Source organism: Solanum lycopersicum, chromosome 1 (genome assembly GCF_036512215.1).
Source record: "Solanum lycopersicum chromosome 1, SLM_r2.1".
Lineage (NCBI taxonomy): Eukaryota > Viridiplantae > Streptophyta > Magnoliopsida > Solanales > Solanaceae > Solanum > Solanum lycopersicum.
The window spans coordinates 71,419,989-71,442,257 of NC_090800.1; the positions used below are offsets into that span (position 1 = coordinate 71,419,989).

The following is a 22,269-nucleotide window of genomic DNA, read 5'->3' on the forward strand; positions in this document are numbered from 1 at the left end:
TTCTTCCTTTCTTCATCTTATTCGGTGAACCAATAAGATTTTGTTTTGCTCTGATGAGAATCGATAAAATTTATATATGTGAAATTAACGTCAATAATAAGATATTGTTGTTGAGTTTTTGGATTACTAAAGAAACGATGAAATTGAAGTAGTTGATGGAGTTGAAGAGGATGATGGAGGAAAAAAGGATACTTCAATGGAGAAGAAGCTTTCGGGAAAGACAATAACATAAAGATAAAAAAATTTAAAACTTTTGTGAGCCAATAAGAAAATTCATATAGTTTAATAAAAGTTAATATATTAAGAAAATAATATTTAAAATATTAATATATATTGATTGACCTATAAAAAATGACATGTGTGATTTTATAATTTTTTTTAATTCCTTCACACGCTACTAGGTGAGTGAACTCACTCTCTTTGCGACGTCATCTCTTAGGGTGACATTTAATGCACTTTAAAAATGTTCAAGGGGGAATATATAAACACTCATATAGTTTAAGTGCTAAAGTAAGTTATCCAACCAAGTTTAGGGGAATTTTATGTATTTTCGATCTACTTTCATGGCTATGATGAACTTTCTTCTCTCTCTCCTATTTAAAAGATCAAATTCCAATTTTTCTTATATAGTGGAAACACCCTACATATGAAGTTTTACACTTTAGGCAAGAAATGTTCTTGGTGGATGCATGACTTGGGACCCTCAGAATTTGTATGCAAGATGAGCTTGAACGGGGTCTACTCAAATGGATTGAATAAGCAAGTCAATAAGATCAAATTGCTCTTGCTAAACCAACTAGTAATCACCAAGTACCTTTGTCTATCAAATCAATTTGGGATAGCTTGGTTGGTGAGAGAATTTTAGCATTCATTATACAAAGAAAATGGATAGCCTGAAAAACTTGGAATGATTACAAAATGCTTACCTTCTTTGATTCAGACTATACGGCTTGGCTTCGCTATCACTCGTAATGGTCGATAGTATTCCTGCCATAGGGCTAGGCGAATCCCAACCTTTCATTAGCTAGAAAATAATGCATGCATTTAGCTTTTTGTGTTATTAATATCTTGTTTGATACTCTTTTTTAAGTCAAATATAACTAGTGTATATTAATTTATGTATTGCTAATATCATTGTTATAATTTTTTAATGCAATATATTTTTTTTTAATGTATCAAACCATACAATGTATAAAATTAATCTAAATAAAATTAATATTAAAAAAACTATTATATATATTACTAATGCAAATCTTACTAATATTATTCTATTTAACATTTGTTTTATATGCTCAATCAAACTACGGTAATATTGACAAGGAAGGGACGAATATTGAATACGAGTACTCTAGAGAGGTGCCTGCCGACGAAACTTTGTAATTTGTGTTTTATTTAAAAAAAAAAAAAAGACCTTAATTTACAGTAAAGAGCTCACCTTCCCCAATTTCAAATTTTGTCAATCCATAAAATCGCCCGCCCAACTCACATCCACAATCAGATCCTCCTCCATCGACTAATTTTCAATTTCTTGTGCCCTTTTACTTCTCTCTTTGGTTCTGGTTCTGGTTCTGGTTCAAGGTCTCTAAACAATTGGAAACTAATCTTCAATTCCTATTTTTTGATGGCAAACCCCGATTCTACTCTACCTGTTCCTGCTTCTGCTGCTTCTCCACTCTCTGCAGTACATCCTTCAACTTTCTCTAGTTCATATGTGAAATGGGTTTTTCTTGTTTTCTCAGTTTTCTTTTTTTTCTAACATTGGATTAATTTTTTCTAGTTTGAAATTCTGATTGGGTATTTTCTGATTTGCTGTTTGCTTTATTCTTTTATGGTTTGATATGCGAAATGGGTTGTTTATTTCTTGAGAAATATTCGTTTAATTAGCGTCAAAATGTCGTCTTTTTTCATGGGGTTGCTCTGTTTGTTTGAAATCTGAACTGGGTATTCTCTGATTTGCTCTCTGCTTAACCCTTTATGATTTGATATGCGAAATGGGTTGTTTTTATCTTGAGATTTTTTTTTAATTAGCATCCAAATGTCGTCTTTTTTCATGGGGTTGCTTTGTTTGTTTGGAATCTGAACTGGGTATTTTCTGATTTGCTGTCTGCTTTATCCTTTTATGGTTTGATATGTAAAATGGGTTGTTTGTTTCTTGAGATTCTTTTTTTGAATTAGCATTAAATTGACGTCTTTTTCATGGGTTGCTTTGTTTGTTTGAAATCTGAACTGGGTATTTACCTAATTGTTTTTTTGTTGATCCGTATTTGGTAGAAGAAGGAGAATGTGGTGCCGGCTAGCTCCAAAATTAAGGTACATATTTTCTGTTCCATTTATGTAAAAGGTTGGGATTTGGCTATTGATTTCTAATTATGTTTTTACTGATAGGAATTGACTGAGTCAAGGCAAGAGCTGCTCACTAGGATTCAGAGCTTGAAAACAGTAAGCTCATGTTACTAGCATCGCTAGAGTCTGTCTATTCTTTTGTTGCTGGTGATGGTAGTTTACTATTTGGCTTCTTTGATGTCTAGGATCTTCAAAGCTGGAGATATAAGTTGGATGGCCAAGTAAAGGTCTATCGAGATGTAAGTACATCCTTCTTTCAATTTCATTAGCTGTTAATGGATTTAACAGACTTAGTGTGAAGTAAATCAACTTTACTGTGTACATATGATTCATACTCAATAGTTTTGACAAATCATGAGGTCCAACTTTGGAGTTGGTAGGCAGTGATAGTTGGTTTGTTGCTTGGTTTTCTCTAGTGTATGCAGAGGCGAATTTTAGGATTTTCAGAATATGGGCGCACCACTAAACTAAAAAAAGAGAAAACATTGCATAATTGATCTCTTTTCCTCTAGATAAATAACTCAAAGTTCCACCTAGTGCACCAATTAGCCTTCTTGTTGCATAGGTGTCAACTAATAATATTATACCAATTTTAGTAATTACATAAATACCTAGTTTAACAGAGACCACTGGGTCACGCCCCATTTTTAACATCTAAGTTCACTCCTGAGTGTATGTGAAGCTTTACTTCTACCTTCCTGGATTTAGAAAAGTTTCTAGTTTGGTAAGTGCAGTATAGAAGTATGGAGTTGCCGATGAGAATCTTTCGTTTGACATTTTAAACAAATTCTGGCTGAAAAGGTTGTATTGCAATTTAAAAAACTGACGGATTTCAGTTGGCCTACAAAATTTGTGTATTCTTGGAGAGCTAAAACACCTGATAGCTTTTTCCTGGAAATGTGAGATGATTGGATCAGCAGTTGCATTTAGAAATATCAATGTGAGACAAGAAATTTGTGAAAGGCAGGAAACACAGGCTAGGAGAAAGGTCAATATAACAACAGAAACAAGGATATAAGATACTTGTAGTTGGTGAAATTTCGTTATGATAAAGGCTAAAACTTAATCTCTATCATTTGCAACTGATTCAATTGATTGGAGTCTTGGAGATGCGCGGACCATATTTTTCTTTGCTTATTCATTTGAGATGTATCTGACCAATAAAAGAGAGACAGAGCCCAAAAACAGCCCCACCCCCACCCCCCTGCTAGCAGTATTCATGCAAGGCACAAAAATCTGCTTGGTAAATGGAAGAAGGCTCCTCTCAAATAATATTTGTTCTCAGTCTATTTCGACTTTTATACATGAAAGCCTTGTACTTCTTAATCTTATTCAGCAACTTAGAAGTTTCTATTTTTCCTCCCCTTCTACCAGGAACTGTCGGATCTCAAGAAATCATTGAATGTTGAAGTGGAGCAACTTAGATCTGTGAGCAATGCTCTAGTCAGTATATTTTTCATGATCTTTTGAGATTCAATTTTGTATTTAATAAATCATATCATTTTTGAACCAGGAATTTCAAGAGTTAAAAACAACTCTTCAGCAACAGCAGGAAGATGTTACCAACAGCTTAAGAAACTTAGGGGCGAGTTATCTTATGCTTTTTACTCCCCCGTTTTTTCATTTTACCTGGCCCCAATACTAAAAATAGATGGTCCATTTTAGTAAATCAATAGAGTTTTATTACTTTCTTTCTGTTATAGCCTTAGTATAAAAACTAGAAAAAGTAGTAGACAAATTTAGAGCTTCAAAGCATCATTAATAACGTTAGTTTAATAAAATACAACTGTATTTTAAAGTTTTCAAAAGGGATTTGTCAGGTCAACAAGAGTCAAGTAATATGAAACGGAGGGAGTAACTCTTTGAATTATGGATTCCACTGAGTCCCATCCTGAATTCCTGATAATGTATTAACATTATACTTCTTCCTTCCATTTTCTGTCAGTGACCATCCATAGATTTTAACATATTAATTTGTTTAATGTGTAATACTTGTAGAAGTGGTAGAGAAATATCAAAGTAATGGTTGAAAAACTTTGGTGTTCATAGAGAAAATGTTTCATCAAAGTTTAGAATATGAGCTTTATAATTTGTGAAAATTTTAGTTGTTAGTAAAAGGGTGTCAAGCATCTAAAATGTAATGAGTGCCATATAAAATTGGACGGAGAGAGCAGTTGTTTCACTTTAAATTGCAAAGAAATTCTGATTTTTGTTTGTGGAACTACCTACAGCTTCAGGATGCCTCCGAAGAAACGAAAGAGGCTGAAGATGTCAAGCCTGATAACAATGAAGAAGATACAGCTCAGGATTTGCCAAAGGACAATGGTAAAGACACCGAGGAGTAGGCTGAGTTACGTGCATCCTTTCCCTAAACGTTTCTCATCTTCTTCGATGAAATATCGTTGGGCATGTGCTAGGTTGAGAAGTGTTCTCTTATTCTCATTTATGATGAGATCAAGTCTGTGATTGAATTAGCTCAAGTCTTTCCTCCCAGTTATTAGTTCAATGATATTAGTTGTACTGCTATTGACTTACAATTTTCATGAGGGGTAATCTGATGGATAATTTAATTTATTTATTACACGAAAGTCACTAAACTATAGGTTCTTGTAATTTAGAAGTTATTAAATAAGGGAAGTATCAAACTTAGACGTTTGAATGGGAACTTTCACAATGACTTCAGGATGCAAAATCTGATCTACACATTTTTATGCTTGAGCTGTAAACACTCTCAAAATCTTTATGATTTTCTGAGGGGTTGGAGGTTTGAAAATGGACTCCATGTTAACCCAGTATAATCGGTCCATAAATTATTAAACCTAAAGTAAATATCATATATATTTGTCAATTTTGGTTCGACTTTAATCATACATGAAAATAAAATAAAAAATAAGGTGGGGAATAGAAAAACAATTAGTTAGCAAGCAGACACTTGCCAACATCATTTGTCATAATGTAACTTTTCCTTTCAATTGAGCCTTCGGTGACAGTGGAGAAAATAAAAGCAAAATGGGAAGAGCCAAAAACTGAATCATGCTGTCAAGTTAATTATATTTACTAACAAATAGTAATAAATAAATAGTATTAAATAATATTAGTATTTACTGTGTACTAATCCTAGTCCTATTAGGATTAGTACTCCTTAATCCTAGTCCTATTAGGATTAGTACTCCTCCCTATATCCCTTATATATATCTCCCATGTATACTCCTCCCTATATCCCTTATATATATCTCCCATGTATTCTCTTATTAGGTTAACACTTCAATACAATCAATATTCTTTCATGGTATCAAGAGCCAGAAAACCTAGATCTTCTTTTCTCTAGGTTTTTTTCTCTCTTTAGGGCACCGATCGTTCCCTCTCTTCTCTTGGGCGGCGGCAGCCATGACAACCGAGGTGGATCCTCTCGATTCACTTCCTTCTGGCGTTAAACTCCTTCTCAGGCATCTTCATGCCCTGATTCCCGAAAAATTATCAGACATAAATTACCCTACATGGAAAATCACCGTTCTTACAGCCCTTGAGGCCAATTACCTTCTCAAATACGTCGATGGAAGCACAGAACCGCCGCCGGCAGCCATTACCGCCATGGACAAATCAGAAAAAAACAATCCGGCCCATGCCGCCTGGAAAGCAGTGGATGGCCAGATCCGATCATGTTTGATTGCGGTCATCTCTCCCACGGTTCAGAAACACGTCCGATCCTACACAACTGCTTCAGCCCTGTGGACAGCCCTCGCAGCACGCTATGCATCAATTTCCCACTCTCATATTTTTCAATTGCGTGATCGTCTCCACACAATTACCAAAGGCACGAAAACTATGGCGGAGTATTTAGACGAGGTCTCCACCATCATCACAGGCCTCGACACCGTGAACGAAATCATTCCCGAAAAAGATCTCGTCATGTGCGTCGTTCAGGGACTCCCATTAACTTACTCCTCCATTAAACAGGCGGTTCGCATCAGTCCAACGCCCGTTGACCTGGCTACTCTCTCCTCGTGGCTAAAAAGTGAAGAAATCAACGTGGATCTGGAGAGTAAACTTCTTCTCCGAGAAGCCGTTGTTATGGAGCCGGCCACTGCCCTCACCGCAAGCCAAAACTATCGCGGGGGGCGTGGTGGCGGCCGGCAGGGAAGCCGCGGCGGCTACGGCAGAAACAGCGGAGGCCGCGTACGACGGTCAGCAGCACGGCAGCAACAACAGCCTGCATTCCTTCGGCAGGGGCGGGCAGGACACTTACGAGCAGGATCTTCCAACTTGTCAAATCTGTCAGAAAACAGGACACACCGCTGTTCGTTGCTGATTTCGGTATGAGGAGAGCCGAAATAGTGATAGTCGTGCCAATTATGCATCTCAAGCCGGCCCTTCCTCTGAATGGTTGTTGGATACTGGGGCCAACATGCACGTTACTTCTGATCTATCCAAGCTTAACGCTCCAAATCCATATCATGGCTCCAATGGTATTACTGTTGGCAACGGTGAGTGCCTTAATATTTCTCACACTGGCACGGGTACCATTAAAATCCCCATCGCTATCTTTCACCTAGGTAACCTTACCCACGTCCCTTCTATTAAAACCAATCTCCTTTCAGTTCACCAATTCACAAAAGACAATAATTGCTCACTCTTGTTCACCTCTAATGATTTTCAGATCCTAGATAATACTACCAAGAGGGTGATTTTTCAGGACCCCTGTGAGCATGGTCTGTATGTTCTTCCTGGCACAAGTTCGTTTGCCCACCCAGTTTCAGAAAGCGTTCATGTGGCTCTTTCGGCTGATGGCCACAGTCTGTTGTGGCACAGTCGTCTGGGTCACCCGTCTACTCAAATAATAAATTCGTTAATGTCTCAATTAGGTTTTTCTTTCATTCATGTAAACAATTGTGACTCCTGTTCAATTGCTAAATCTTATAAATTACCTTTTACTTTATCTGAGACGCGTACAACTGCACCTTTTCAACTTATTCATTCTGACCTATGGGGTCCTACTGCTGTTCCTTCATTTGTTGGTTTTCGCTATCAACTCCTTTACCAAGAACTTCCCAATTATACCAACCTCCGCGTCTTTGGGTGTCTTGCCTACCCTTGGCTACGCCCTCATATTACTCACAAATTACAACCCCGATTTCGTCCTTGTTATTTTTTGGACTATCTTCCTACCTCCAAGGGTTATCGCTGTCTTGACCCACAAACTCATAAAGTCTACATATCTCGTCATGTCAAATTTGTCGAAAATGAGTTTCCCTACGAGTCTATTTCCTCCTCCAAAATACATCATTCATTGGCGTCCTTCCCCTTTTTTCAACATACTCACAGGGTCCCTCACCACCTTCCCCCACACCTCCACCCACTACCCAACCACCCCTCCTCACCCCTTCGACCGTCACCCACAATACACCCGCAACCACCACTCACACTCACAACCAACCCGAACCACTCCATACCCACAACATCTCCAGCCCGATCCGTTTTGGGTCCTTTCCGGCCACCCTCGAATCACCACCGCCCGTGCCACCCCCCAATACTCATCCCATGTTAACCCGTGGCAAAGCCGACCAAATGCCCCCCTTCCCGATAGTGAACCAACAACCTACTCTGTTGCCTCAAAGAATGCTTATTGGCGTCATGCTATGGATGACGAGTTTAAGGCTTTGACTGATCAGAAAACTTGGGTTCTTGTACCTAAGCCCCATGGGCGGCACCCAGTGGGCTGTAAATGTGTAACGATTCAAAAAAAATAAAATTTATATAAATAAGAATAAATAAGTATTTAAGGGCGTAATTGTCCTTTCACGTTTTAAATGAATAAATAAATAAATAAATCAAAAACAGATTTGTATTTATTTATTTTAAATGTTATTTGACTAATTCTTGAATTAGCCTCCTAATCTCAATAGTCCTCTCTCTCTCACGCTTCTTAACTCCCTCTCTCACGTTCTCCACCTTCCTCACATTATTTCTGCCAAAATATCAACAGTTTTCATGCTTGAAGAACTCACAAAAATTTTTTAAGCAAAAGAAAAAGTAATCAAAATGTCAAGGCTAAGAGAGGTTCGTCGAGAGAGGTATACGTTGAAGTGAATTGGGAGTGGTTTGGAGGAGTTTTCCGGGCAGCAACATTAAAGTTTGAACATCGATTAAGGTATGAGTTTTCTTCTCTCTTGGCTCCTTTCCCAAGAGGTCCCTTATGATTCAAACTATTCATCTCGAAACTAAGGTTGTTCCCCGTTGCATGCCCCTGTCACTAGCTTCCTATGATCTTAGGTTGGGTATTCTTGTTGGTAGAATTTAGAGATACTTGTTTATGGTGACGATCTCGTTTCGAGTATGTGTTCATGATGATGTGATTATATTTTATGTCTTCCGAAAAATATGAATGTATATGTGCAAGATTTTGACCAAATCATACTTTTAACTTGTCTTAAGAATCTCAACGAACGACAAATAAAGAGGTGCTTAAAAGTCCCGTAAATTGTTTCTTATGTGTAAATTAGTAAACTTTTGATCGTTAATACATACTAATACAATATGAATCTTATGTAATATTACACCCACTGTTAAAGCATGTTATTACACACGCTAATGTTAGCTTGGTGTCAACATTTTTACCATGCCATCAAAACTTGAATAATAGACGTTATGAACCAACACAGTTGCAATACCTGACATTATACCACACTATTGTAGTGTAAATTAACTATATTTTTGAAATCTAACATTATTAATTATCATATTGTCAGTGACTTGAACATCTATAAGATTATAATTAGTTAATATTTACTTACTAGCAGTGTAAGTGACGTGTTTGTACAAAATTAAGTACAAGATAATTTGGTGATTTCATATACTTATTTATTGTAAATTAGCTACTGCTATATCTAATGATGTTTAATATACTAATACTATATGTGACACAAAGTACAACTAGAACAAGCAATGATTTTTTTTTTGGTCACTACAATATTTACATTATAAAATTTATACTCTAAATAAGGTGTTCCTTTGCTGTACCATATTGGGTGTTAACAAAAAAAAGAGGCACGTATAGTTGATATAAGCTAAATTAACAATGGGTTAACAGTACGCAATACAACATATTCGTTATCTAAATTGTAAGATTTAAATTAGAGTTCTAATGTTATGAATATTAGAAATAAAAGCAATAAAATATATATATATATATATATATATATATATATATATATATATATATATATATATATATATATATATAAATATAAATGATATCCAAGTGATTCAAGAATTGGGTTCCCGTGTCCAAACTTCCGTATTGATACATAAGTCATACGTGAGTAAAAATATTCAAGAATAATGCCATCTACTTTGAAAAAAAATTCAAGATCTTGGTATATATACAAGATACATAAGTCTTGTAATGCATAATCTTAGGAAAATAAGAATCACTTAACGAATTATAAGTGAAGCCCCATGGCTTGTATGTATAAACACATAAGTTTAACATACGTTCAAAAATAAGTGAACCTAAGATATACGTAATGAAATGAAGAATGGGGTGACAACCATGATGTGAGACTAATGTATATGATGAGAGCAATCTCAAATGAGCCTAAGTAAATGTTACCAATACGTACTTACCAATGTGAGTGTAAGATAATGAAGAGACCAGTCTCTATGAACACTCTAATGAAAATATTGAGTTTAAAACACTTAATACTAATGATGAGATGAGAAATCATCTATTGAGCTATGATGTTCTCATACTAGAAGCCAACTTCTATGATGTATGAGTTGAATGTAATGGAACTTTATACTGAGCACCGATAGGCTAGCTATGAGAGGTGATGCCTTCTTTCGGGAAGGGCGGAGGTTCACGTAACTCTCATGAGATGAGACTGTCCGGCTTGCCGGGTATGGGTCTCCATACATCTCCTAGTCTTTGAACCTATATTACCACTATAGGGATCTAGCGGGGTTAAATTCCCATATACGCTAGCATATTATTGAATCGCTTTGGCCGGTGATTCCACCTCTTTTCGGTGTGGGGAAGACACTAGATTTCATGATGCTCACATGATCTATGTCGGTTAAAGTTAAAGTTCCCAATGAATGAATGAGGTCAGCCTCAAATGAATCATATAAAGTGATACCGAAGGTGTTAGGATAGGATAATCAAGAGGTGAGCTAGATTCAGGAAATGACATTAGGTTATTCTTGATCATTGCACAGCAAACCCGATGAAAGTCTTAAACTACATCCTAGGTATAGCTGGTGTTCGCACTGGCCTATGAATGAATTGAAATGAAATATGTATGAATGAATGAAGCAGACTCTGTGTTTGCTAAAGAAGGCTCCCTAGTTGAGGTCCCATATGTTGAGCCCTCATTTTGGAAAGTCTTAAAGTTAAGTCTATGATAATAAGGTCTCATGGTATATGAATGAATAATACAAAAGAAAGTATGTGTTATATGTTATGTGCTATATGAATATGTTATGTGTTGTGTGCCATACGATAATTATAATGATGCATGTCACTCTCATGGCATAACTTTCCCCAATCTCAATTTGGCAAGTCCACTGACTTGACTTCCAAAAATCATGTTGTTAGGAAAGAGCTATTCTTTCTCATGCATGTCCCTGGTGTGTGCTTGCATATACCCATACTTAGTACAAGTGTGTACTAATTCCATACAAACATCTACTTTTAGGTGCAGGCACAGGTGGACGGTAGAGCTACAGGTTCTTTGTTGCAGCTATCTGGATGTCAGCATTCATCCGGAGTTTGGTAGGTCCTCATGCTTTCGAGGATGCTACTGTTTTACATTCTAGCGTAGTTTTAGAGTTGAGCCAGTGGAGCATGTTCCACTAGCGTTTCTTTCCTGTTTTGGTTCAGACTTTGTATTGGTGCTATTTTGGCCGATATACAATTAATACTTAATGAATTATCTCTTTCAGTTGCTTATCTCTTAAATGTTAGATGGTTGATGATGAACGATTACGAAATATAAAGAATGTTTAGCAAGTATGATTAAAGAATCAAAAAAAATTCAAATTTTCCGCTAAAATTGATCTATGTAAAGTATGAATGACGTAAGCAGGCTTGTCTGCGACCTCTGAGAGGTCAACGACGCTGGTCATGTCTGGGGTCTAGATTCCGGTCGTGACAAAGTTGGTATCAGAGCCAGGTTAAATTCCTAGAATAATGAGTTCACATCAACCACATTGAGTAGTCTCTAAGTCATGGTAGTGAAGTGCACCACTATCCTGGATTAGAGACTGCATGATGCGTAAGAAAAATTTCCCTTTTTCTGATCTTATTGTGTTTTTCCTAATGTTTGAATTCTTGGTGTTACGAACATGTCTAACATCAACCTTGTTGTTTTCAGAGAATGAACACTTGGGGAACTAAGGGTCTGAGGACGGGAGCAACAGCAGCTAGGGGTAATCAGAATCCACCCCAGGCTCTAGCTGAAGGAGTGGTCATGCCAGTTAACCCAGCTGGGTTGACTGATGCGGAGGTGAGGGCATCTCTAGCCCAGATGGCACAGGCCATCACGATGCAGGCCCAAGCTATGACTGCCCAAGTCAATCGGCAGGATGTTCTAAGGGAAAACCCACCGGTTCGCAGCATAGCTGACAGGCTGCGAGACTTCACGAGGATGAATCCTTCAATTTTCACAGGGGCTAAGACTTCAGAAGATCCTCAGGAATTTATAGATGAGTTGCATAAGATACTGGTGGCCATGGGGGCCACTGATATTGAGAAGGCTGAGTTGGCTTCCTACCAGCTCAAAGATGTTGCACAGACTTGGTGCAAAATGTGGCGAGATAACCGTGTCCTAGGAGGGGTTCCAGTCACCTGGGAGTTGTTCAAGACAACATTTTTGGAAAGGTTCTTCCCTAGAGAGATGAAAGAGGCCAAGGTTGAGGAGTTCATCAACCTCAAGCAAGGATCCATGACTGTTAGGGAGTATTCCCTGAAGTTTGTGAAGTTATCAAGGTATGTACTTCCCTTAGTATTTGATAACAAGAATGATGAGAGTACTTAACTTTGTTGAAATTATCCAGGTATGCTACTCCCTTGGTTTCTACCAGTAGGGAGGAGATGAGCAGATTCCTCACAGGAATCAATGGAGACCTGGAGGAGGATTGTCGGGCTGCAATGCTCCATGATAAATGGACCTTTCTAGATTAATGATGCATGTCCAGCAGGTAGAGGACAACCGAAAGAGGAGAGGAGTACGTGATGTTAGGAGGCCTAGGCCTCAAGATCAGGCAGGTCCCAGCCATGGAGGCCATGGAAACAATTTTGGCGTCCGCGAGCAGCCCAAATTCAAGAAGGGGCAACAGAGTGCTGGAAATTCTGACCCTCAGAGAAATACAACGCCTAGAGGAGGCAGATCCGAACCCAAGAGGGGCAATGGAGGTGAGATGCAGCGTCCAAGGAAAACTTGTACTAAGTGTGGCCGAACTCACCTTAGAGAATGTAGACAGGGCACTAATGCCTGTTTCGGTTGTGGTAAGAGTGGACACATGGTCATATACTGTCCCCAGAACAGAGGTCAGGCTGGGGGTAATGCTCAGCCTAGGCCTACCCCACATAATGCAGCAGCAGCCGAGCTTCCGAAGAGGAACAGATTTTATGCCTTGAAAGGTAGGGAGGAGCAGGAGAAGTCCGCTGATGTGGTCACAGGTATGCTGCAAGTATTCTCAACTTCTGTTTATGCTTTACTTGATCCAGGGTCTACGCTTTCCTTTGTGACTCCTCTGCTTGCCCTTACTTTTGAAATACTACCTGAAGTTCTGCATGATCCTATAGTGGTTAGTACGCCTTTAGGAGAAAATGTGAGAACCGATAGGGTATACAAGAATTGCCCAATAGTTGTGAGTGGCAAGGCTGTATGTGCAAACTTGATTGAGTTACCCATGCGTGATTTTGATATTATTCTTGGCATGGACTGGCTTCACAGCTATTATGCTTGCTTGGACTGTCGTAGTGGGGTGGTGAGGTTTCGATTCCCTAATAGAGAAGAGTTAGTCTGGGAGGGGTACAATCCGATTCGTCCTAACCCCTTGATTTCAAAGCTTAAGGCCAATAAAATGATGGCCAAAGGGTTATTATGTCATCTAGTGAGTGTTAATGATTTAGATCATGATGTTCCTTCCATAGACTCGGTGCCTGTAGTAAATGAATTCCTAGATGTGTTTCCTGAAAATTTGCCTGGAGTCCCTCCCCTTCGAGAGATTGACTTTGGTATCGACTTAGTTACTGATACTAAACCAATCTCAATTCCTCCTTATAGAATGGCTCCAGCAGAACTCAAGGAGTTGAAGCTGCAGTTAAAAGATCTCACTGATAAGGGTTTCATTCAGCCGAGCATATCCCCTTGGGGTGCTCCAGTTTTGTTTGTAAAGAAAAAGGATGGGACCCTTAGAATGTGTATCGATTATCGGCAGCTCAACAAAGTCACTATAAAGAATAAGTATCCACTTCCCAGAATTGATGATTTGTTCGATCAGCTCCAAGGGTCTAGTTTCTTCTCTAAGATTGATCTTCGTTCAGGGTATCATCAGCTTAGGGTTAGGGATGAGGATGTCCCAAAAACAGCTTTTCGTACCCGTTATGGTCATTATGAGTTCTTGGTTATGTCATTCGGTCTCACGAATGCACCTGCTGCATTTATGGACCTCATGAACAGAGTCTTCCGTGAATACCTTGACTCTTTCGTCATAGTATTCATTGATGACATTCTCATCTACTCTAAGACCAAGGAAGAGCATGAACAGCATTTGAGACTAACCTTGCAGGTACTTAGACAACATCAGTTGTATGCCAAATTCAGCAAGTGTGAATTCTGGCTGAGATCAGTGACCTTCCTGGGACATGTTGTGTCCGATCAAGGTGTAGAAGTGGACCCCAGAAAGACTGAAGCAGTTAAGAAGTGGCCAAAGCCTCTTACACCCACCGATATCCGTAGCTTTCTGGGATTGGCTGGTTACAACCGCAGTTTCGTGGAGGGATTTTCTTCCATTGCTGCCCCACTTACAGCCTTGACAAAGAAGAAATCCAAGTATGAATGGACGGAGACTTGTGAGAAGAGTTTCAGGAGCTCAAGGACAGACTCACTTCAGCCTCAGTGCTTACTCTGCCTAAGAGTGGCGAGAATTACACTGTCTATTGTGATGCATCTAGGGTTGGTTTGGGATGTGTTCTTATGCAGGCTGGTAAGGTGATAGCCTATGCTTCCAGACAGCTCAAGGTTCATGAAAAGAATTATCCCACTCATGACTTGGAGTTGGCAGCTGTGGTGTTTGCATTGAAGATGTGGAGGCATTATCTTTATGGAGTACATGTGGATGTGTTCACAGATCATAAGAGTCTCCAGTACGTGTTCACGCAGAGGGAGCTGAATCTACGGCAACGCAGATGGTTGGAGCTGCTGAAGGATTATAACATGAATGTGCACTATCATCCAGGTAAGGCTAATGTTGTGGCTGATGCTTTGAGCAGGATGAGCATGGGGAGTACAGCCCACGTTGAGGATGAGAAGAAGGAGCTAGTGAAAGAGGTACACAGACTGACCAGACTGGGTGTGCGGTTGGTTGACTCTACTAGTGGAGGTGTTTCAGTTCACCCTAGTTCTGAATCATCCCTGGTAGTGGAAGTCAAAAAGGGTCAGCATCTTGACCCTGTGTTGATGGAGATGAAGGACTCAGTGTTGTTAAAAATGAATGAGTCTTTTGCTTTGGGAGATGATGGCATACTTAGATACCATAACCGGTTGTGCGTACCAGATGTAGATGATTTACGGACCAAGATTGTTACAGAGGCCCATGGTTCCAGATATTCCATACATCCAGGTTCCACAAAAATGTATCATGATCTTAAGCAGATTTATTGGTGGGATGGCATGAAGAAGGATATTGCAGACTATGTGGCTAAGTGTCCTAATTGTCAGCAGGTTAAGGCAGAGCATCTTAAGCCCGGTGGTCTGACTCAGATTATTGAGGTTCCAACTTGGAAATGGGAGGCCATTAATATGGACTTCGTAGTTGGTCTTCCGAGGACTAGGAGGCAGCATGACTCTATATGGGTTGTTGTGGACAGATTGACTAAGTCTGCTCACTTTATCCCTGTGAAGTCTACTTACAGGGCCGAGGATTACGCGAGACTTTACATTGATGAGATTGTGAGATGGCATGGGATCCCTTTGTCTATTATTTCAGATAGAGGAGCTCAGTTTACTTCGCATTTTTGGAGATCTTTCCAGAAAAGCTTAGGCACGCAGGTGAAACTTAGCACCGCCTTTCATCCTCAGACAGATGGGCAGGCAGAGCGCACTATTCAGACATTGAAGGACATGTTAAGAGCGTGTGTGATTGACTTTAGAGGTAATTGGGATGACCATCTACCTTTGATAGAGTTCTCGTATAATAATAGCTATCACTCCAGCATTGGGATGGCACCGTTTGAGGCATTGTATGGTAGGAGGTGTAGATCTTCAGTTGGGTGGTTCGAGGTTGGAGAGTCATCTATTTTGGGTCCAGAGATCATTCATGAGGCCTTGGAGAAAGTTAGACTGATTAGGGACAGGTTGTCTACTGCTTACAGCCGACAAAAATCATATGCAGACAACAGAAAGCGACCCTTAGAATTTAACGTTGGTGACTAGGTCTACTTGAAGATATCTCCTATGAAAGGGGTGATGAGATTTGGTAGAAAAGGGAAGCTTAATCCGAGGTATGTGGGGCCATATGAGATCCTACAACGTGTGGGTGAGGTGGCCTATGAGTTAGCATTGCCTGCGGAGCTAGCTTCTGTTCATCCAGTCTTTCATGTCTCTATGTTGAAGAAGTGCCTAGGTGATCCAGCATCAATCCTGCATGTAGAAGGTTTGGGGGTTGGTGAAGACTTGTCCTATGAGGAAATACCTGTTGAGATCTTAGACAGACAGTCAAGCGGCTGAGGAACAAGGAGATTGCCACAGTGAAGGTATTGTGGAGAAACCATCCTGTTGAGGGTGCTACGTGGGAGGCTGAGGCCGACATGAGATCCCAATATCCACATCTTTTCAACTCTTGAGGTTAGGCTTTCGACTCGTAAGACTATAGTTCCTTATCTCTTCGTATTTGTTGCTATTACCTGATTGTACATAGCAATTAAGTTATGATCTGATTGGCATTATGATGTGTAACGGTAGTGTCATTCGGGGACGAATTTTCCTAAGGGGGGATAATGTAACGATTCAAAAAAATAAAATTTATATAAATAAGAATAAATAAGTATTTAAGGGCGTAATTGTCCTTTCACGTTTTAAATGAATAAATAAATAAGTAAATCAAAAACAGATTTGTATTTATTTATTTTAAATGTTATTTGACTAATTCTTGAATTAGCCTCCTAATCCCAATAGTCCTCTCTCTCTCTCACGCTTCTTAACTCCCTCTCTCACGTTCTCCATCTTCCTCACATTATTTCTGCCAAAATATCAACAGTTTTCATGCTTGAAGAACTCACAAAATTTTTTAAGCAAAAGAAAAAGTAATCAAAACGTCAAGGCTAAGAGAGGTTCGTCGAGAGAGGTATACGTTGAAGTGAATTAGGAGTGGTTTGGAGGAGTTTTCCAGGCAGCAACATTAAAGTTTGAACATCGATTCAGGTATGGGTTTTCTTCTCTCTTGGCTCCTTTCCCAAGAGGTCCCTTATGATTCAAACTATTCATCTCGAAACTAAGGTTGTTCCCCGTTGCATGCCCCTGTCACTAGCTTCCTATGATCTTAGGTTGGGTATTCTTGTTGGTAGAATTTAGAGATACTTGTTTGTGGTGACGATCTCGTTTCGAGTATGTGTTCATGATGATGTGATTATATTTTATGTCTTCCGGAAAATATGAATGTATATGTGCAAGATTTTGACCAAATCATACTTTTAACTTGTCTTAAGAATCTCAACGAACGACAAATAAAGAGGTGCTTAAAAGTCCCGTAAATTGTTTCATATGTGTAAATTAGTAAACTTGTGATCGTTAATATATACTAATACAATATAAATCTTATGTAATATTACACCCACTGTTAAAGCATGTTATTACACACGCTAATGTTAGCTTGGTGTTAACATTTTTACCATGCCATCAAAAATCATGTTGTTAGGAAAGAGCTATTCTTTCTCATGCATGTCCCTGGTGTGTGCTTGCATATACCCATACTTAGTACAAGTGTGTACTAATTCCATACAAACATCTACTTTTAGGTGCAGGCACAGGTGGACGGTAGAGCTACAGGTTCTTTGTTGCAGCTATCTGGACGTCAGCATTCATCCGGAGTTTGGTAGGTCCTCATGCTTTCGAGGATGCTACTGTTTTACATTCTAGCGTAGTTTTAGAGTTGAGCCAGTGGAGCATGTTCCACTAGCGTTTCTTTCCTGTTTTGGTTCAGACTTTGTATTGGTGCTATTTTGGCCGATATACAATTAATACTTAATGAACTATCTCTTTCAGTTGCTTATCTCTTAAATGTTAGATGGTTGATGATGAACGATTACGAAATATAAAGAATGTTTAGCAAGTATGATTAAAGAATCAAAAAAATTCAAATTTTCCGCTAAAATTGATCTATGTAAAGTACGAATGACGTAAGCAGGCTTGTCTGCGACCTCTGAGAGGTCAACGACGCCGGTCACGTCTGGGGTCTAGATTCCGGTCGTGACAAAATGGGTGTACAAAATTAAACACAATGTAGATGACAGTATTTCCAGGTACAAGGCTCGTTTGGTTGCTAAAGGCTACAAGCAGGAGTATGGGCATGATTACTCCGAGACATTCAGTCCTGTTATTCGGCAGGAAACCATTCGCCTGGTACTGTCACTCGCCGTGCGCAACAATTAGCTCATCAATCAGTTGGATGTTTCCAATGCTTTTCTTCATGGCATGCTTGATGAAACTATCTACATGACGCAACCACCGGGTTATGTTGATCCCCGCTTCTCTCAACATGTTTGCAAACTCCAGAAGTCTCTGTATGGGCTCAAGAAATCCCCCCGTGCTTGGTACACACGTCTGAAAACGTTCCTCCAGGGACTCGGCTTCACGTGTTGCGTACACGACACGAGTCTGTTTACTCGACATTTAGCACACGGTACAATCATTCTTCTTGTCTATGTAGATGATAATCATTATTACAGGCTCTACTGCAGCTCTCATTCAGGATGTCACTTGAGCTATGCATACTACCTTCAAAATGAAGGACCTTGGCCCGTTACATTATTTTCTGGGAATGGAGGTTTCTCGGACAGGCAGCGTGTTGTTTTTTCATCAGTCAAAATATGCTCGAGATCTGTTGCAGAAAGGTGGACTGGAAAAATGCACCAGTCAACCAACACCAATGGCAGTCTCTTCGTCTACGAATGGAGCCGACACCCCCTTTGCCGATATCACCCACTTGTGCAGCCTCATTGGGGATCTACAGTATCTGACCATTACCCGTCCTGACATCCAGTTTGCTGTCAACCGAGTTTCTCAACGCATGCATCAACCAAGTGAACATGATTACCATTGTCTAAAACGCATTCTCAGGTACATTTTTGGCACTCTTGGTCGTGGTTTACTCATTCGACCCGGGGACTTGGAGATTCGGGGTTTCTAAGATTCAGATTGGGCGAACGATAAAAATGACAGAAAATCTACATCGGGGTTTCTCGTTTTTTTTGGGCCGAACCTGATCTCCTGGTGTACAAAAAAACAACCCAAGGTCTCTCGATCCTCGACTGAAGCTGAATACCGCGCCCTTGCTCTTCTTGCTGCTGAGACCATGTGGGTCACATATATTCTTCGCGAACTCCGCGCCACTCACACTGTTCCTGCTCTCTATTGTGACAACAAATCAACCATCTGTGTGGCCAAGAATTCCGTCCTACACACCAGAATGAAGCATGTTGATACCGATTGTCTCTTTGTTCGCGATGAAGTTCAGGCCGGCACCATGACTGTGCAGTATGTACCCATTGAAGAACAACCGGCTGATATTCTCACCAAGCCTCTCCCGAGCCGACATTACGATTACCTCAGTTTGAAGCTTCCGTTCGCTTCCGCTCAGCTCAGCTTGAGGGGGGATAATAACAGATAGTATTAAATAAATAGTATTAAATAATATTAGTATTTACTGTGTACTAATCCTAGTCCTATTAGGATTAGTACTCCTTAATCCTAGTCCTATTAGGATTAGTACTCCTTCCTATATCCCCTATATATATCTCCTATGTATTTCCTTATTAGGTTAACACTTCAATACAATCAATATTCTTTCAATATTAAATCCCCACTAAATTAAAAAAAAATATCATGTATATCTATCTGATTATAAAATATTTGTATATAATTTGTTGGTTCGGTAAATCTCTTCAATTTTGTTTTTGAACAAAATCAAAACCAATTGATTTGGTTCGATTTCACCCAAACTGTGAATAACATTAGGGGTTGTTTGGTACTTGGTAGGTGGGTAGATTTATACAGGAACTAATAATGTGGATATTAGTTATGCAGGCATAATAATGTAGAAATTGATTATGCAAATATTAGTAATATAGATATTAGTTATGCGCTTATTCATTATACAAGTATTAGTTATGCATGGTTTAATTATATGAATTTTAATTAGGCATGAAGTATTCCTCTGGTTGTTTGTTTTTTTATATTAAAAATTAGTAAAATTATATATTTTTAAATTAAAACATGTCCTTATAATTATACCCTTTTCTTTTTTAACTTTGTATATAAGTAAAAATATTTCTTTAATTATGTAGAAGAAGAAATAATTAGTGACGTTGGATTAATAAGGGTAATATTGTCATCTTAAATTTTTATTCATGTATTAGTTATGCATAAATTTTCTCATAACTTATACACGTATTAGCTATGAGAATTTCAAAATTGTCAACCAAATATTCTATTAATTCTTATACGTGAATAATTTTTTTTTATCCATCCGCCAAACGTTGTATTAATTATATACATGAATGACATTTTTCTTAGTCACCTACAAAACGTCGTGTTAATTATATACATGAATAACTCTTTTCTTATCAACCAATAAACTGACGTATACGTTATACGAACTCTAATACATGAATAAGAGTTATACAGACTCTAATATATGAAGAAATAAAAATTATACGAACTCTAATACATAGTTAAAATTTGTATTATACAACTATCAAACGTCCCTTAGTTTTCATAGTCACTCAAAATTTGTTTATCTTAAAAAAGTCCTTCAACTTTGTCAAGTTAGCTTTTATGATTATTATCCTTAAAAAAAATGAATTTACAATTGCCATATCATTAAATAAGAAGCAAAAATTAAATTTTTGAAATTTTGATAATAGAAGTTAACTTTGACAATACGTTAAATGACTTTTGAAAGCCAAACAAAGTTTTGTGACTATGGATAACCTTTGTCTAAGAATATATAGTCAAGGGATAAAAAAACTACATAATATATAGTAAACATCAATATAATTTAAATAAAATAGTTATAATTTAGTTTTTTTATATTATATGGATATAATTATATAGTAAATAACAAAGTTACTTATATACCAATAATCAGTTTTTTGTATTTATTAAATACAAATAAATATTAAATAGAAAAGTTATTATTCCACTCATAATTAATTATGTCCTCATCAATATCTTTTCTTTAATCAATATCCCTATATTATATATTTTTTATATTTTTCCTCCTAAATTCCTTTCAATTCAAGATCTTTTTATATGATTTTAGGAGCAATTTTTGTGATATGAATTCATTATAAGGTATTTTCTAATTGATTTTTCTCCTCGTTTTTTTAATGAAAATTTTATTTATATATCTATTTTCATCTATTTTATAGGATTTTGATTGAAATTGTTTTTTCATGAAAATTATATTGTTTTATACTTTTCTTTCCATGACGAAATTGTATATATCCTTGCAAAGAGTGTCACCTTTAATGTTGGATCCATTTCCTTGTCCCAGTGCACAAATGGGAGATCCCCATTGATCTATGAGATGGAGTGTAGGGAATACTCACAGTTCAGCGGAGCCGTTTGGTTATTGTTGTTAGCAGAGAGTGTAGAGAGAGAATTTTGTTGTTTGTCAAATTTACATATAGTATAGTACCTATATACATAGATAATTGTATTGTAATATTAATAAAATGGTAATTTGTGAATACAAGTATATTTGGATACATAAGTAATTTATCCAATTTACTTAGGCAATACAAGTATAGTTGGATACATCAATACTAGATTTTTATAAATAAATACCTAAGTTAACATCAAACCTCAAATATTATAAAAAACTTCACAAAAAATAGATCAACGTTTTGTGGGTTTTTCAAATTTTTATACAGTCAAATACATATACATTCTATTGTTTTTCCATTTTCTTATTTAACAACAGCGTATTCATATTATAGTACATTGGTATATTCATTTTTTTGGTTAACAATAGTGTATCCATTTTTCAAATTGTTGTATTCATATGCTAAAATTGTACTACTTTACCTTGTTTGATGTATTAATACATTAAATTTTCATAAATACTTGTATCCTTGATATATTATTACTTTAAGTTTTATAAATAGAAACTCCAATTTGAATTCAAAGTATTCATATGCTAATTGTACAAGCAATACATTTTTCTTATTTAGTTATTATAATTACAACTGTATTAGCGTAAAAATAAATAAAAAATAAAAAGCATATGCAAAAATACAACGAGAAAAAGACATGAATAAACTTTTATATTCGAAATTTTATGAATACCTTTATAATTAGTAATTAGTGAATATACTGTATTTAAGAATATAAATAAAACTTTTTGTATTATGTGAATCAATCATATTTGCATACAATATTAATTATTAGTTGGTAATTTAATAATGAAAATTTCAGTTATTTA

At 37.6% G+C, this 22,269-nt stretch overlaps 3 protein-coding genes across 6 annotated transcripts; all 3 read left to right on the forward strand.

Annotated features, from left to right (window-relative positions):
- The first annotated feature begins 1,265 nt into the window (after positions 1-1,265).
- LOC101252812 (uncharacterized) lies at positions 1,266-4,931 on the forward strand. Of its 4 annotated transcripts, none has more exons than XM_004229188.5 (7): positions 1,266-1,681; positions 2,272-2,310; positions 2,386-2,439; positions 2,529-2,582; positions 3,718-3,771; positions 3,857-3,928; positions 4,575-4,931. In XM_004229188.5, the coding sequence occupies exons 1-7, from the start codon at positions 1,622-1,624 to the stop codon at positions 4,686-4,688; spliced, it is 447 nt and encodes a 148-aa protein (XP_004229236.1). In that variant the 5' UTR covers positions 1,266-1,621; the 3' UTR covers positions 4,689-4,931. The 4 variants fall into 4 exon arrangements, with proteins under 4 accessions (XP_004229236.1, XP_069154745.1, XP_010321326.1 ...); XM_069298644.1 differs by having other exon boundaries at positions 1,315-1,681; positions 3,718-3,786; XM_010323024.4 differs by lacking the exon at positions 3,857-3,928 and having other exon boundaries at positions 1,315-1,681; positions 3,718-3,786.
- Positions 4,932-11,717: 6,786 nt separating this feature from the next.
- Positions 11,718-12,523, forward strand: LOC138346682 (uncharacterized). Its single transcript, XM_069294760.1, has 2 exons — positions 11,718-12,328; positions 12,397-12,523. The coding sequence occupies exons 1-2, from the start codon at positions 11,718-11,720 to the stop codon at positions 12,521-12,523; spliced, it is 738 nt and encodes a 245-aa protein (XP_069150861.1).
- Positions 12,524-12,525: 2 nt separating this feature from the next.
- Positions 12,526-18,546, forward strand: LOC138346698 (uncharacterized). Its single transcript, XM_069294761.1, has 9 exons — positions 12,526-13,582; positions 14,198-14,399; positions 14,756-14,853; positions 14,959-15,202; positions 15,437-15,518; positions 15,600-15,720; positions 16,030-16,282; positions 18,086-18,185; positions 18,493-18,546. The coding sequence occupies exons 1-9, from the start codon at positions 12,526-12,528 to the stop codon at positions 18,544-18,546; spliced, it is 2,211 nt and encodes a 736-aa protein (XP_069150862.1).
- The last annotated feature ends 3,723 nt before the right edge of the window (positions 18,547-22,269 follow it).